This window comes from Solanum stenotomum, chromosome 6 (genome assembly GCF_019186545.1).
Source record: "Solanum stenotomum isolate F172 chromosome 6, ASM1918654v1, whole genome shotgun sequence".
NCBI classification, from domain to species: domain Eukaryota; kingdom Viridiplantae; phylum Streptophyta; class Magnoliopsida; order Solanales; family Solanaceae; genus Solanum; species Solanum stenotomum.
The window spans coordinates 58,763,747-58,779,705 of record NC_064287.1 but is presented as its reverse complement, the minus strand read 5'-3'; the positions used below and the strand labels follow the sequence as shown (position 1 = coordinate 58,779,705).

Here is a 15,959-nt window from a genome sequence, read left to right as displayed (position 1 = left end):
GATCACAAGATTGAAGGGCATTTTGGTACCTTCAACATATCTTTAATCCAAGACCCCGAGATTGAAGGTCGTTGTTAGACTGATATACTCAAGGACATAACCAGCAAATAATGTTGGAATTCCAGATTAATTTATTCATGTCATAGTTATTTTTTAATATGGATTATAATTAGTCCTATTCTTGTTTGTCAAGATTTTACATACTGGTTTTGGTGGTGTTATTCTAAAATAATAATGGGAATGCTACTGATATGTTACGGTCATCTGTCCATGTTGGGTCTAGTCATGGATAAAATATATGTTGTTTACATGTGAGCTTCTAAAGCTCGGATAAAGGAGAAGGATTGTTATTAGGAAAACAAAAGATCCATATAGCCAGGGGCGAATTTAAGGGTAAAAAATGGGTCATCGTGGTCATCCGACAAAACTTTTGTATAATTTTTAAAATATAGTAAATATTAAATAAGGGAACCCATGATCACAAATGATTGGATGGCTCACTGGTTCAAGGGTTTGTTTTTGAAATCTTGAATTTGCCTCTGCATATAGCTCATTTCAAATAGTCCAAGATTGAGGTGTAGTTGGTTGGTTGATCATATATTTCTTATGAACAAGACTTGGTTTCTCTGCTTCAGATAACATAGGTTCTATCCTGGAGGAACTTGAACAAGCTAAATTTTCGGTTAGCCAACAGATCAACATCTTGCCAGTGCACGAAGCATTTTGTGTTCAGCGCAGAATTTAGAGAAGGACCACACCTCAATGGAGTAGGCAGTCTACCCCCAAGACTTGATTATGGAGGGATAAAAAGTAGGAAAAGATAGAAATGCATGTGTGAAAATTGAATTAAAAAAAAATAATGACGTGGCCGAATTATAATTCAATTTTTGTTCAGAATTTTGTTTTTTTTTATAAAAAAATTTAATGACGGTAATGGCAGAATTATAATTGGCCACGTGTAAAAATTGATTTTGCAAAACCACTGTTAAAAATAATGGCATGAATGAGCCTTTTCTTAAACGGTAATGGCATAGATGAGCCAAACTTTTAACGGATGGCATAAATGAGCCTTTTCTGAAAGTTCAATGGCATATTTGAACCTTTTCCCTTTTACATATAAGTGATCCGAAAAAGGTCATTTTCTTCTATTCAAATTGTAAAAAGGCAAGAAATTTCATTTCCTCGAAAACAAAAGTACCACAAACTAGGTACTCATATGTAAGTTTTCTTACAAAAGATCAAAAGAATGGCTATGAATAAGCCCTATTGAAATATTATAAGTTTAAAACGATTCAGTTGACCTGATCTACGAATCTATTCTAATCATCTCGAGGTATAACTTTCTACTTCTCGAGGTATAATGACAGACCAAGAGGCTCAACTAGAAAGAATAGCTACAAGTGCATTGATTTGAAGCCCTCAGTTAAGGCAACCACTTTGGCTGATATCTGGGGTTGCAACTTTGATATACCTTGACGGATTTCCTGTAATCGATGATGAAAAATGCTATTAGGAGATTCCGGGAGGAAATTTGCACACGTTCGATGTTTACACCAAATCAATAATAACAAGATATGTGCATGCACTTTCATCACTTGACGTGTGTGTTTTCACCTCAAAATATTATCTAACCATAGAATTAGTAAATGTGGTTTGGTGTGGGACGGGGTTCTTCTTTCTATCAAAATAAATCGAATTTGAAAGGATAGGTGCAGGTGAGAAAACAGGGAAGATGTTGAATAAAACTGAAAACACTAATGTTGAGACTGAGTAGACTACCTCAATACTGTAGCGTGGTGAAAAATGGGTTAAAACGAGTGTTTTGTTCCGTATCCATTTTGCTTGCTCCATTATCTGCAACACCAAATGTTGGAAGAGTTGTATCCAATCATGATAAATATTATGGAAGCGTTTCAATGATTCAGGTATACCTCGTATAGATGGGTATGACCGTGCTCTCGTGCATGCTCAACACTGCAGTTGTCATCCAAGAAAGTTGCCTGTCAAAGAAGAAATAACGTCCTCGAGATGAGATTAAAGCTCGATCCTAACTGCTGCATCAGAATGCTTCCATAAGGTACAACAACATACCCAGTGTAATCCCATAAGTGGGATCTGGGGAGGGTAAAGTGTACGCAGACCTTACCCCTACCTTGGAAGGTAGAGAGGTTGTTTCCGATAAGACTCTCGGCTCAAGGAAAATCAAAGCAAGCCGAAAAAAAGAATTGACAGGAGTGAAGAAGTCATGTCAAATGCTTCCATGAAGTGAGTTAGGATATTGTTCTAAGTGCTTCCTTTATTGACCATTCCATTTTTCACTAAGCCAATAAACATTACAAGGATAAACCAGTTTGCCAATAAACTATGGCATTAGAAACAAAAAAGGACTCCAAAAAAGTTGATTATGTATGCCGAAAGGAACAGGTCTACTTTTTATGTCACCTTATCAAACAAATATTTCTACTCTTCGTGTCAACACAACAAATATATAGGTAACTTGACTCTCTCTCTCTTTTCTTATGACCGAGAAATCCGTCTAAAGCTAATCCTTTAGGACAACTGTAGCCTTCAAAACTTGGGGAGCACCCACCCCTGTACCCCTCTCCAGTTAAATACCAGAGTTAGTTCGCTTGGCGCAGTGCTCAAACCTGTGACCTAAGACAGAGTCCCTCAACCTTAGCCAATTCAGCTAATCCCTGGACACAGTAATCAGGTAAGTTGACTTTTCAGTATGTAGCTAAACACACAATCTCTAAAGGAACTCAAGTTCATAACCCAGTATGGACTTTCATCCTTCTGATATCATTTTTATTTTTGCTGCTGCTGCAACCTCAAGGGTTATGTATTTGAAATCTTACAGCATTCTTGAGAGAAACCAACATGTTCGGTGGGTCAGTTAACTACTTAAGATGCTAGGGATATATATTATAGACATGCAGTCAAACGGAGTGAAAAACTATACAGATGTCACAGCATTATTTGCGTTAATTAATCATGTATTTCCACTCTATATGTCGTTTAAGGACAAAAGTAGCAAATTGAACCCCAAAGCACAGAAACAAGAGGAAACTAAAATGAAATACTGTAACAGCAGCTAATTGATTTTCCATATCTATGGAAAACTAATAAAAACATCAAGGTAAACTACATAACTGTTGTTCAGACCATACACATGAGAAGCCACTTTGGTGTCCTTTCCTATTTCTTGTTACCTTATAGGCCTATAACAATTATAACTCAACCAATAAAGTCTAGAAGGAATCAACATTAGCAAGATAAGCAGCAAAGCTGCAGAACTTACAGTTTGGGCCTATCCTCAATGAACACAATATAGATCGGCCTAAATAAGATAATATTTAACCCTATACCTATACTTTTAGTCAGTCAAGGAGTTAGAAGGACCTTAATTACAAGATAACTCATCTGAACTAAAACAATCAGTACCAATTAAGCATTAGTTTGAGAGTAGAATACGTCAATTAATAAAATGCCGAAACCCACAGAGGACACTGCTTGAGCATGGTTATACCGAATAACTTAAATGCTTATCCATCCAGCTATACCTCAGTTATAAGAATTTTTGCCCGCAAGGCATCAGCACTGCGAGGATCAAGATAAAAATCTGATGCTGTATCTCCTGTGAAGGCTACTTCTGGACACAACACACTATCTGTAATCTAACAAATGAACATTTTCATTAGACAAGAAATAATTTCAGTCACCACTCTATCACACAAGTTATGTAACAACTTATGAACCTGAACACCCGATTTCTTCAGTTTCTCAATTTTTTTCCCCTCTAGATGAATGTATTGCTTCTTCAGTTTCTTTCTAACTGAGTATATCACATAGCCCTGGAAACCCCAAGAATGAAATAATAAGTCAATAACTTGAAATGAAAGGTTTCAAAGTACCCAAATTCGGCAAAATAGAACTGATGCAAACAAACCTGGCTAGGAATAACATGGTGAGTTCTAACTGGCCTTACCACCAGGTCATTCCTCATCTCATATGTTTCCCCTGAGTTCAAAGTTGCAAATACATTTTACATATGGAGATAAGAAAACTAAATGGAGAAGCAAAGCATGTAAAGAAAACAGAATATTTACCTACATCTAAAGCAATCAGATCCAAGTTCAGTTCCACCTGACTCATAGATCTATGAACATCAAGCAACTTCTCTACATCCTCTTTTATGGAAGGAGGCACAAAAACAGTCGGGGGCTTCAAGCCATACAAGCCACGAGTAGCAATATACATAGGAAGTCCACCCTGAATCAGAAGATAAAGCAAAAGTCAACACTGGCTACAAAGTTCAAATCAAGCCATAAGAAGATTTGTGTTTTTTTGCACCAAGAATTGTGCATAGGCCCATGGATTATTACGTAACTAAAACAAATTTCTTCTTTCTGAGAACATTGATTACTCAAAGTTTAGAATAAAAAGAAGAAAAACTTACAATGTGGTCAAGATGCGCGTGAGTGATAAACAAGAAGTTTTGATGAACAGCCCTTGAAGGACATCTCCCAATATCAAAAGCAGCCTTTAGTTGTGGCACAATAACACAGGTCTCATGCCCACCAATCGAGTGTCCTTCAATTGAATAACCTTCAACATTTAACCCTTTGCGGATTACCTCAGCCCTGGCTTTTCTATACTCTTCTTCCTCTATAGCTCTCTCAATGGCAGACAAGAAGCCGGTAGAGGAGCTTTTGACAGCACATGGAGCTGGAAGACTGATGTGTGTTTGCGTTGAGACACCGTGGCTTGGTTTTTGAACATTATATTGAGTTTGGTTTGAGGTGGAAGGGTAATATGTGGAGAATGAAGGTACTTTTGGTATTGTAGTGGCTAGTGAGATTTGCATTTTTGAATTGAAGAACACATACAGATATACTCTGAGCAGGAGAGAAGGGGTCAAAATGGTTTTTGTGCTTCAATATTTGGATTACAGCCCTACATTTAAACTTCATTCAGTTAAATTACAGTTTCTAAATCTAACAACAAAAAACACAAAACATGACTACGAGTCTACGACGCATGATATTAAGATATACATATTCAAGTTCAACTATGACCAAATCCCATACTAGTTGGGGCACGCTATATGAATTCTTTGTGTTAATTCTGCTCTATTCATGTTCATTACAACACAAGATACTCTGTCCTTTTATGCAAATTAATACTAATTCTCTAAAACTATGATTTTGATAAAATATCAAAAATACAAAGAAGTTGCAAATCAAGTTATGTTAGCACAAATTTCTATTTATTAACGCGGAAATTTGCTAATGTGCTATTTGTACTTGACTCAACCCCTTCAAATTCACATGTGGTAATTACTCCTACAAGAAACTATCACTTTTCCTACATCACTTTAATCCAATTTACTAGCATTATACCTTCAATTGTTTCTTCTTATAACAAATATAACTCCTTTCCCAAACTACTCGTCACTTTTCGTATCTCGAGTGTCAATTTGACTAATCTACAGAGCTAAATTGGATAAGATTAACTCAACATTCAAAAACTAAACTTTAGCTATTTCAATAATATACGAAAAGTACTATAAGTTGCAATACTATACGAACATTCTTTAAATTGTAAAAAGTTGTGATTTTTATTATCTGTTTCATACATAAACCAAAACCTATTTCAAAAATATTAGTAGGAAACTTTCACACAGAAATTACAAACCATTAAAGCAAATGCAAATGATATAATAATTTTGGGGCTTATACCTGAAAGGAAGAATTAAAAGAACCAAAGAATCAGTCTTTATACGAAGAGAAACTCAGTTAAAACCAGAGCGCCGGCGGCCGTCAAGTTTTTCCGGTTTAATTTACTATCGGTGCCGGAAAGAGCATGTAATTTTCCGGTGATATTTTGTAAAAGTGGTAAATAGATGGAGAGAGAGGAGGAGGGATAAGGTTTTTAAAATGGGTGTTTTTTTTTAATATATAAAGCGCTAAGTTTACTAATAATATAAATATTTATCTCCTTATTATTTAATTTTAATTAAAAATATTGACCTCAAACTCTCTTTAATATTCTCATAAAATAAATAACTTTATTATTACTTCAAGACTCACAATTAAAAAAATGGAAGAATGAAAATTATATATATTTTTGTCAAAAAATTGGAAACAGTGAAAGGAAAAAACGAATAAGGTAAGTATCAATATTCGTCAATTAACTGAGCTATTAAAATTCGCATTGCGGTGAATTATACAAGTTGTTTTCTTCATTTCCAAAGCTACCCTTCACAAAAACTCATGCCAACACACTAAAGTAAAGCTAGAGTTCAACTACTCCCTTTTAGGGTCTCAAAAAAACTGAAATCAGTTTCAATTTCAAGGTGGATAAAGTTCAAATCTTTTAACTAAGTATTCTTGTTTTCAACTTTTTTCTGAAAAAATCTTTGAATTTGTGTGTTTGGGTGCTGTTTTGTTCACTTCATTTATTTGCAGGAGCTGAATTTTGAGCTTAATTTTACAAGATGGGAAAAAAAGATCAAGATTAGAGGTACTGAATCTTTATGTATGGACTGTTAGATTTAGGCATATTTCCTATCTGGGGTTTAGTTTTGTTTGCTTTACAACATCTTTTTAGAGCAAATATCCAGTAAAAATTGTTTCATCATTCAAGGTGAAGAAAGTTCAAATTTTTATTCAATTATTTGTCTTACTGAGTTAACTAGCATTCTTGTTTTCAATTTTTTCCTGTAAAAATCTTGATGGGTTCTTTGATTCTTTCTGTTTGGGCATTCAAATAATTTTTTGGGTGCTGTTTTATTCAGGATTTAAATTTTGAGCTGAATTTTACAAGATGACAAGTAATGGGAAACAAGATCAAGATCAGAGGTACTGAGTCATATGTGCTTTGTAGACATTTCTATATGAGTAAATATTCATCTGTGTACTCATGAAGTGTTAGATTTTGGCATATATTCTATCTGGGGTTTGGTTTTGATTGCTTTACAACAGCTCTTTACAGCAAAAAAAAAAAAAACAGTAGAGATTGTGTTTTTACTCTGTGAGTGCAACAAAAGTAAGCGGTAGAAGTAAAAATGTTTTCTTTCGTTAAGATGGAGATGGGGATTGGGATATGAGATGTGGTTGTTATATTTCTTGTTTTTTTCTGGTTCAGTTCTAGGGCAGTGCAAAGGAAGGGGAAAAATCTTGGGTAGTAGTGATAGACTTAGTACTATGATTCACTTAAGAGCTAAATCATTTTTGTTTGCTTACGAAGTACTGAGCTTAAATGAAGAAGTGCGGATTCATACGTTTTTGGGACTGAAGCATAGTTGTTATTGTTGTATGAAGTAATAAATGGAATTCAATCTCTGTTGTTTTATAAAGAATATCACTTGCGGAAAGTATAAGGTTCTCTATGAGATGAAGTACTGAAATGCTTACCCTCCACTGATAAAGAAGAAAGAGGAGAGAGGGAATCCCCAATTGGGAGGGAGAGGGAGTGGTGAGAAGGGGGATATCAATGTCTCTAGGTATATAATCTCATTGAGTTCTTGAAAAGATCCTAACTCTAGTGGGTTCTCATATGCTGTCGAATAGTTTATTCTCTTCTATTTATTGATGAGTTAGTTGTTATTTAATAATGGATCCTAATATGTTATATTTTTCCATGATCAGGAAAATTGTTGGCATGGAAGATTCTAGCATGACAATTGAATTTCTCCGAGCACGATTATTGGCTGAAAGGTCTGTCTCACAAACAGCAAGGCAGAGAGCTGATGAACTAGCTGAGAGGGTTAGTCTTTAGTTTAACAGTGCCTAAACACTAAAATGTTGAATCTTTCTTCCTTCCTCTGCACATCACGAGCGTAGTTTATTTTACCGACATCTAATTGATCATTCCCCGTTCCAAGAGTTTCCGCCATTGCAGTGGGAAAGATGAATGTTTGTAATTAATGTATTTTAGGTCTTGGAACTGGAAGATCAGCTAAAGATTGTGTCACTACAAAGAAAGAAGGCTGAGAAGGCCACAGCAGCTGTTCTATCCATCTTAGAGAACGAAGGAATATCTGATGCTTCGGAGGAATTTGATTCAGGCTCTGATCAGGAAGCAATATTCTCTAATTCTAAAGGTGCTGACTCCACTGACAACAGAAATGAGCGTAAGCCAAATCCATCAAATGTGAAAGAAAGAGAAAATGATGCAGACATCTCAAGCTCCGAGATTATATCTTCTCCATCAACTGGCAGAAGTTTGTCGTGGAAAAGTGGTAAACATTCTTTGCCATCTTTTGAGAGGAGCAGATATACTGAGTCTGCCTGGAGGAGGTCTGGTAGTTTCACGTCAACTGGGTCTTCTTCGCCAAAACGGGCTGGAAAATCATGCCGACGGATAAGGCGCAATACCACCAAGTAAGTTCTTTAATAAGCTCACTGATTGGAGTATAACATATCATGATGCTTATATGTTTTAATTTGGAAGTCTTGATTGAGTGACAGGGTCACATTTAGCTCGACTTTATTCCGCAGGAACTTCAGGAAGGCTTTTTTCAGAAATGTCAATATCTGAATCCCCTAGGCCCTAACCCTTGATATCTTGGCCTATTATTATTATTTCTGCTCATACCTACTCCATTGCATTGTACTGTCTGCTTCCCGAGGGAAGAATATATTCTTTTTGGGATATTGCTTTGGAGGTAGGGGGGGAGAGGGGAAGTTTCAGTTACGATAATGCTTGGTCAATTCCTGATACATATTTTCACTAGCTACATGCCTATCTCCTTGTGCATTTAGATCACTAAAGTCACTTTAAGCATCTTTCTCTTTATCATCTTCCATTTTAACCTCATTTAGATTGTGGACCAGAACGGCCACTGATGAATGCCCCCCCGAGCATCTTCCTTCTTTTGCTAATACTGGGCATCAATCCTTAATGGACAGTGCTGGCAATAATGATGTGAAAGATCAACGTCACTTACCTACTTCAGAAATGTCAGAAAATCAAAGGAAAGCAGATGAGAGTGATGAAGGCATGGAAAGAGCTTTGCAGCATAAGGCACAGCTTATAGGGCAATATGAAGCTGAGGAAAAAGCCCAAAGAGAATGGGAAGAAAAGTATAGAGAGAATAACAACTATGCACAGGTATATATGAATTTTTTATCAAGCACATGCATATTATTCATCTGTTGGCTACTTGATCTGTGCAAAGACACTGATGTTGAAGATCGTCGTTAGACTAATATACTCAAGAACATAACCGGCAAATAATGACTCTTGATTAATTTATTCATGTGATAGTTACTTTTTAGTATCATCTTATTTCTCCGTAACTGGATTATATTCTGGTCCTATTCTGGTTTGTAGAGTAAGTTTGTCAAGATTTTATAGACTGGTTTCGGTGTGTTATTCTAAAATAATTATGGCAATGCTACTGAAATGTTACGGTCATCTGTCCATGTTGGGTGTAGACGTGTAGTCATGGACAGAGATATGCAAATTACTTGTTTATTCATGTGAGCTTCTGAAGCTCTGATAAAGGACTTGGATTGTGATTGGTTGGCCAGCTTGAAAATGGTCAAACCATGATGAACCTCTATATGGAAAACAAAAAATCCTTATAGCTCATCTTGACTAATCTGAGATTGATGTGTAGTTGGTCGGTTGATCATATATTTGTTAACTTGTACTGTTAATTTTGCTTCTATTTGTGGTCTTGATGCATTTCACTGCTTTTGCTTTAGTCCAGTACACACCTTCATAATTCATTTCGGTTGACTTTCATAAACTACTCAGGATTCATGTGACCCCGGGAATTACTCGGATGTGACTGAAGAAAGAGATGACATGAAGGCATTTGAGCAACCATATTCTGCTGAAATGATTAATTTGCAAAATCATGCAAACAAATTCCAGGAAGTTGATATTCCCTCCACGAATGGAGTTACAGACAATGTTCTATCCACTCCGCATATCGGTACAAGCTGCAGGAAGGATCAGAACTGCAGCAGAATTATTAATTATGAGTCCCCAGCATCAGAATTTGCACTTTCAAAGTCTAATGGGAGTTGTCCAGAAAATGATGGTCCGACACCTGCTTATAGTCGCCATCAGTTACCGTCTGCTAATGGTTCCCCTATACACCCCTTGGAGAATAGTATCTCGTCTTCTGGAGGTAGCAGTTTGCAAGCAGGACAAGCCTTGGTTTCTAGGGATGCTTCAGATAACATAGGTTCTATCCTGGGAGCACTTGAACAAGCTAAATTTTCGATTAGCCAACAGATCAACGTCTCGCCAATAGCAGAAGGTGGATCATCCATAGAACATTCTATTCCTACTGCTAGAATTGAGGACAGATTAGACATTCCTCCTGGATTCCCTGGCCTTTTTAGACTACCAACGGATTTTCAACTTGAAGCAACTACAACAGCCAGCTATCAAGGTTTTCCGTCAAGGTTCAGTTCAGCGAATCATTTTCATGAAACTGGCTATGATCAATTCTCAACTACCCCAAACATGGAATCTCCATCAAATGCTATTACAGGTCTACCATATACCACTGGATTCGACTACCTTAATCCTCCCTCGAGTTTTGGTCATCCATTTTCTAGTAAATCAACCTACCCCACATATCCTTTTCGTCCCAATACAACAACTACTGTGTCTCAATCCCAAGCAAGTTGGAGTCCGCTATATGAATCCTCACTAACCACATTAGGCCCTGTTGTAGTGCCAAACTTGTCCTCAGGCGAAGAAGTATTCTTAAGATCCCTTCCGAGTTATGAGACAGGTAAACCCCCATCATTTCCTGTCTCACGTTATGATGCTCATCTGAGACCAAACATGTATAGATAGCTAATATTGCTCAAAGCACTACATTTCATTAAGAGATAGGCTCTAGTTTCTTCATCCAATATGGTTTCTTGGACCAGTGTGAGTGGTGTAGCTATGTATCTAAGATATTTGAGTCTCTTGTTGTATTAGATGTGTATTTTGTAAAGTCTTCTGGAATCAATAAACTTTGTCAGCAAATTACCTTTAAATTGAACTCCTTGGATTTCAAGCTACTATTTGTTGCAATTTTAGTGATTTTTTACACATAAATATCTTTAGCGTCAAAAGTATTGAGTTCAGATGAACCTGAAACCAAGAGGGTTCTTTTCATTAAATTGGTGCATATGCTGAACAATCCCCTTCAAGGAGATGAAATAGAAAGAATGTTTCATCCTAAAACACCATGTATAGAATAAATGTTTTTTTCTCTCCAAAAAGATAAAAACTAAAACACCTCCAAGAATAAGAGGTTTATCGCCACATCATTGCTTGTTTAATTCGTAAATTCTCCCTTACTCCTTAGCATGAACTTTCCATGTTGGTCACTACTACTCGAGGTTGGATTGTCATTTTAGAATTTGCAGTCGGATACATTTCCATTACGTTGCCAAACTAAATACATCATTTGCTTCATGAAATGACAAGTCAAAATATCAAAGTAAGTATCTTTGATAAGATTTGCTTAATATATAGTATATAATATCCCTGCAAGTGTGTTTACTCTTGACCAAGAAAACTAAACCACTATATAAAACAATTGTCATATGAAACATCCCAATTGAATTCTTAAAAATCCCAACTTCTCAAAGCCTTTACTAGTCTTTAATCCAAAACCCCCTTTTTCCTTCATTTTCGTCACGAAAACATAGCCGCCATTATAAGAACCAAGAAAAGTAGCTAAAAGTACTCACTTCACGCCCTTAAATTAGGAAATCCAATAGAAAGATTCAATTCTGACTTCATAGTGCCAGTGTTGTTGTTGCATGCACGTAGGGGGATCTTAGATTGAATATAGTTCTAGAGTTCTTCAAAGACCTCTACTTGAGAATTGGAGATTTATACAATAATATAATGTTTCATAACAAAGATCAAGAAGATGAAACTCATCAAACTATTGATTTTGAAAGGAATTCTAGTGATGAATCATTGAAATACAAGAATAGAGGAATTGATGAATCTCAATTAAAGCTTGAGAGGTTTAAGGTGAAAACTCCACAGATTCAACCAACAGGAGTTGGTGCAAAAACTTCCACTTCCAAATAGATCTTTGAACAAGAAGGATCATTTCATTATTTATTTTTTTGCTTTTGACTTTATGTAGAAGAAAAAGTTCAAAAATTATTTATTTGTTCTTTTTTGGTGTATGTATCATGTTATTTAGATAAATATATGCTTCCTGTGTAATTATGTATTCCTCGTTGCAATTTGTTTGTCGTACTTTTTCTTTTTTCGGTTAGTTTAAAAAAGAACGTATCTTCCTTTTTTGACAATTCCTTAATTCTAACTTGTCACCTAACATGCTTAAGACCACAAGATTCAAAAGTCCTTTTTACTTTCCTAACTTCTATCAAATCAAAATCAGACAAACAAATTAAAAGAGAGAGTACTAATTACATATATGTGATTACAAAATCCAGCTTTCAAAACATTGGGGAGTCGTTTGGTAGAGTGTATAAGAATAATGCAAAATATGGTGTATTAGTAATGCTTGTATTAGTTATGCCTGCATTATTTCTTATACACTGTTTGGTTTGATGTATTAGAAATAACAAATCTTGCATAATTTCTATTAAAAAATGTGTGTTTACAAAAATACCCTTCACACTTTATTTCTTTGTACACTTCCTTTGCAACAAGGTTCTTTGCTAAAACATCAAAAAAATACCCTTCCTCTTCCGTGTCAACTCCATTTCTTTGCAGAAGAGTAGCTAGTTAAAAGTTCATGTTGTTTTTGCATAATGATATGACAAATTGCATTTCAACTATGCATACAAAAAAATGACAATGAATAAAATATGATAGACACCAAGACAAAAAATCTCTCAAAAGTTGAGATGAAATAAACTATTGTTCGTAAAGAATGGTCTTTTCAAACTATGTAAATGCTGATTAATAAAATTAACAATTCAATGAAACAATGTACTGTAGCTTTATTCTTAGCTCACGTATGTTATAGGAAAATTAGTTTGCTGCACAATCTATTGTTTTGGTTGTTCAAAAAAATTATATTCAGTTTACCTTATATCCATAGACAAAGTACAGAGAAGATAAAAGGTTTCTAAAACAAGTACTACGGAAAATGTTTGTTTAAAAGACTTTGAGGATAGTTTTGTAATTATATAATCTAATGCAAGTGTTAAAATGCTATGTATTACTAATACCTAGAATTTCTTGGTATTAGTAATACACAACTTAATACACAATATAGTGTATAACTAATACAAGCATTAGTTATACATGACATAAAAAAATGTACCAAACAAGGTATTACTAATATACACACCTAATGCATGCATTATTTTTCCTAATACACTCTACCAAACGACCCCCATTGATGCATAAATGTCTGAGTTATCGCCCTCAAGGGTGCGGCCAAGTAGTCAAGGAAGTGAGTTGAGAATTATAAAGTCTGTGGTCCAAATCTCAGCGGAGACAAAAACAGTAGGTGATTTCTTCTCATCTGTTCAATCGTTTAGACGATATTATGTGCAACACATATGTATAGCTCAATATCAAAACACTACCATTGTATGGATGATATTGGGAGAACACTCTCCACATTCTAACATTATGCATTAGTTGCCAAAATCAACTATAATTAGATGAAAAAAGAAGAAAAATACAGTAAGCATAGGATTCTGCTATGCTATATTCAGCAAACATTTTTTTCTACTGCAACTACAAGTATGCTATTCGCTCTCTTCATCGCTATCCGCCAAGGAAACATGATTCATATTCTTTTCTAGAGGAGGAAGTCCATCGTCGGAATCATTAGAAGAATTTTCACCTTCACTGTGAGATCCAGAGTCTTCTGCTTTTAGAGTTTGTGGAATATGTGAGGTTTGTGCAGAGAGCCACTCATTCTGAGTTGAAATGATTTCAGCACTCGTTTGACATTGTGAGTATGCCTTCAGAAGTTCCTTATTGAGGGATAAGAACGCGTGACCCCATTTGAACTTGCTGAGCAATAGATTTCCAGTTTCCTCCTCGCCGCATATAATTAAACCAGCTGCTAAGGCCTCAACACAAGATAGCTGACAAGGACGACCATAGTTTACTGGATTTGCTGCTACTAACCATGGTAAAAGACGAGGTGCAGGACAGCGCAGTTTGGTGAAAGGTACATCATCTAAACGTGCCCATGAACAATCGACTACAGACATTCCCTTTCGATCAATTAAACTACTATCTTCTCTTGAGATGCACTGTGTTCCAGTAGGACTTAAACAAATGCCACCGAATCCACTACCAACACGCAGCTCTCTCAACAAACCAAATCTTGCAAGCTTCCGTCCAGTGCACCTTTTAGCATCGCACTGACCAAAATCCCACATAGCCAACTGAATTTTTGGACCGGTTGGTTCCTCTTCTTCTACAAATTCCCCAGGTAAAGACTCTTCAACCTTGAAAGAGTCATCAGGTTGACGGGTGCGGCTGGATTGTCCTCGATGAGAGTGGTGATAGGTTTTAGATCGCCTTTGTTTGTTACCACCCATTTATAAGAACTGGCGAACAATTTGATCGTACTTCTTGAACTACTACTAAGATGGTGTTCGTCACTCAAAGTTCAAAAAACTGATCATCTGCATATATTGTCAATGGTTCACTGAGGTCAATAGCTTATAGAATAAAAGGCTCATCTATCAAAGTAATGCAAGAAAAATGAACTACAAGTTGCAACAATAACGATACAGCAACAAGTCGAAATGCCTTAGTTTCAGACATCAGCCAAATAAGTGAAGTTTTCTTTGAGAAAAAAAATAACTTTTAAGAATCCCAATCACCAAGTGACAAAAAAAATAGATGGAACAATATTGGTGATTGATAGAAAAAATGCAACATAAACAAAAGTACAGGTACAACAACCCACAAATTTGCATTTATATGTTGAAAGCAGCCTACTAAAGATCAGTTATAGTAGATAGCATTCAAAAAATTCTATAAAAAAGAGGGAAGGACAAGTTTTTTTTTCTTTACACCAAAAAGCGCATTTGAAATTTTAGTTTTCTCATTTGAAATACTCATAAGGTAGTACTTCAATAACAGTTCTAAATCCTATGCGACACTCATGCTCTTCCTGTTCATATTCACAATATTAAAAGAAAAATGGAAAAAGAAGTCATCTGATCAAGTGTTAGACAGGTAGAACAAAATTTCATAGCTGCAAAGTTCAAAAATGATATTATCTCACTTGAGAATATTGGCTGTCAGTAGAGCAACTGAATTTGAACCTGATATTTGCCGATATGATCATAGAGACCACCATTGAGTCAGACAAACTTGCTTTAGTTCCACGAGATTTCAAATGGTGGTTAAGACATTGATAAAAGTTTGTTACCATAGTCCTATAATGTTGTCATTTTCAGGGTGTTATGCCTAACTTTCCAACCGATAGGTTGGAAAAACATTCAAAATGGAAAGTTAGCATCGAAAACCCATTGGACCATAACTCAACCTTAGGTAATAACTCCTAGATAATTGACTTCAATAAACTCTAACAAATGAATCACTAATCCATAGCTCATGACCAGGAATATATATGTTTAGCTAGTATAAGATAACGCTCAAATAAACCACAAGTAATGATCTGTAATCTAGCATTCCTGTAATTCGATTATAAAACATGTTTGGATTCTGAGATTATTTGATTATAAAGTTAACTTTACTCCTCTTTTCTACTGTTGGTCTTTATACTATATATGACATCTTCTGGACATGTCAAAATCTGGTTTTTGAACTTGTAATACATTTTTTCAAAAACTATCATTGTTATCCAAGATTAACGGCCAAGGTGGAAGTGGCCTCCGTGGCAGACAACTAGGCTGAGATGGTTCAGGCATGTCAAGAGGAGATGGTCAGACACATTAGATTGTTTGAGATAGTAAGATGCATTAAAAGGAGCCAGGAACTATACAGATCATAAATTAGATTGT

General features: G+C 35.6%; 3 protein-coding genes across 6 annotated transcripts; 1 reads left to right on the top strand and 2 right to left on the bottom strand.

The window, feature by feature from the left end:
* Window positions 1–1,154: 1,154 nt before the first annotated feature.
* On the bottom strand, window positions 1,155–5,909 carry LOC125867250 (tRNase Z TRZ2, chloroplastic). Its single transcript, XM_049547675.1, has 9 exons — window positions 5,742–5,909; window positions 4,460–4,956; window positions 4,110–4,272; window positions 3,950–4,020; window positions 3,759–3,854; window positions 3,564–3,677; window positions 1,932–2,000; window positions 1,780–1,854; window positions 1,155–1,484 (listed from the first exon to the last, which is right to left on the bottom strand). Exons 2-9 carry the CDS (start codon window positions 4,865–4,867, stop codon window positions 1,395–1,397), a joined length of 1,086 nt encoding a protein of 361 aa, XP_049403632.1. The 5' UTR covers window positions 4,868–4,956; window positions 5,742–5,909; the 3' UTR covers window positions 1,155–1,394.
* A 443-nt stretch (window positions 5,910–6,352) lies between these two features.
* Window positions 6,353–11,039, top strand: LOC125867240 (uncharacterized). Of its 4 annotated transcripts, none has more exons than XM_049547661.1 (6): window positions 6,353–6,525; window positions 6,800–6,863; window positions 7,653–7,770; window positions 7,942–8,387; window positions 8,841–9,117; window positions 9,769–11,039. In XM_049547661.1, exons 2-6 carry the CDS (start codon window positions 6,829–6,831, stop codon window positions 10,825–10,827), a joined length of 1,935 nt encoding a protein of 644 aa, XP_049403618.1. In that variant the 5' UTR covers window positions 6,353–6,525; window positions 6,800–6,828; the 3' UTR covers window positions 10,828–11,039. The 4 variants fall into 4 exon arrangements, with proteins under 4 accessions (XP_049403618.1, XP_049403621.1, XP_049403619.1 ...); XM_049547664.1 differs by having other exon boundaries at window positions 6,421–6,525; window positions 8,916–9,117; XM_049547662.1 differs by lacking the exon at window positions 6,800–6,863 and having other exon boundaries at window positions 6,474–6,525.
* A 2,487-nt stretch (window positions 11,040–13,526) lies between these two features.
* Window positions 13,527–14,609, bottom strand: LOC125867255 (uncharacterized). Its single transcript, XM_049547686.1, has one exon. The coding sequence runs from the start codon at window positions 14,520–14,522 to the stop codon at window positions 13,716–13,718; it is 807 nt and encodes a 268-aa protein (XP_049403643.1). The 5' UTR covers window positions 14,523–14,609; the 3' UTR covers window positions 13,527–13,715.
* Window positions 14,610–15,959: the final 1,350 nt, after the last annotated feature.

What these genes read in the sequence shown, in the direction of transcription:
- LOC125867250 (XM_049547675.1), bottom strand. Translation starts at nt 4,867, where the DNA reads ATGCAAATCTCACTAGCCACTACAATACCAAAAGTACCTTCATTCTCC. An exon ending in TGAAGAAATCGGGTGTTCAG is followed by an intron (nt 3,678 to 3,758) that starts GTTCATAAGTTG and finishes TTCATTTGTTAG; the next exon opens with ATTACAGATAGTGTGTTGTG. An exon ending in GTCATACCCATCTATACGAG is followed by an intron (nt 1,855 to 1,931) that starts GTATACCTGAAT and finishes TTGGTGTTGCAG; the next exon opens with ATAATGGAGCAAGCAAAATG.
- LOC125867240 (XM_049547661.1), top strand. Translation starts at nt 6,829, where the DNA reads ATGACAAGTAATGGGAAACAAGATCAAGATCAGAG. An exon ending in AAACAAGATCAAGATCAGAG is followed by an intron (nt 6,864 to 7,652) that starts GTACTGAGTCAT and finishes TTCCATGATCAG; the next exon opens with GAAAATTGTTGGCATGGAAG. An exon ending in CTGATGAACTAGCTGAGAGG is followed by an intron (nt 7,771 to 7,941) that starts GTTAGTCTTTAG and finishes AATGTATTTTAG; the next exon opens with GTCTTGGAACTGGAAGATCA.
- LOC125867255 (XM_049547686.1), bottom strand. Translation starts at nt 14,522, where the DNA reads ATGGGTGGTAACAAACAAAGGCGATCTAAAACCTATCACCACTCTCAT.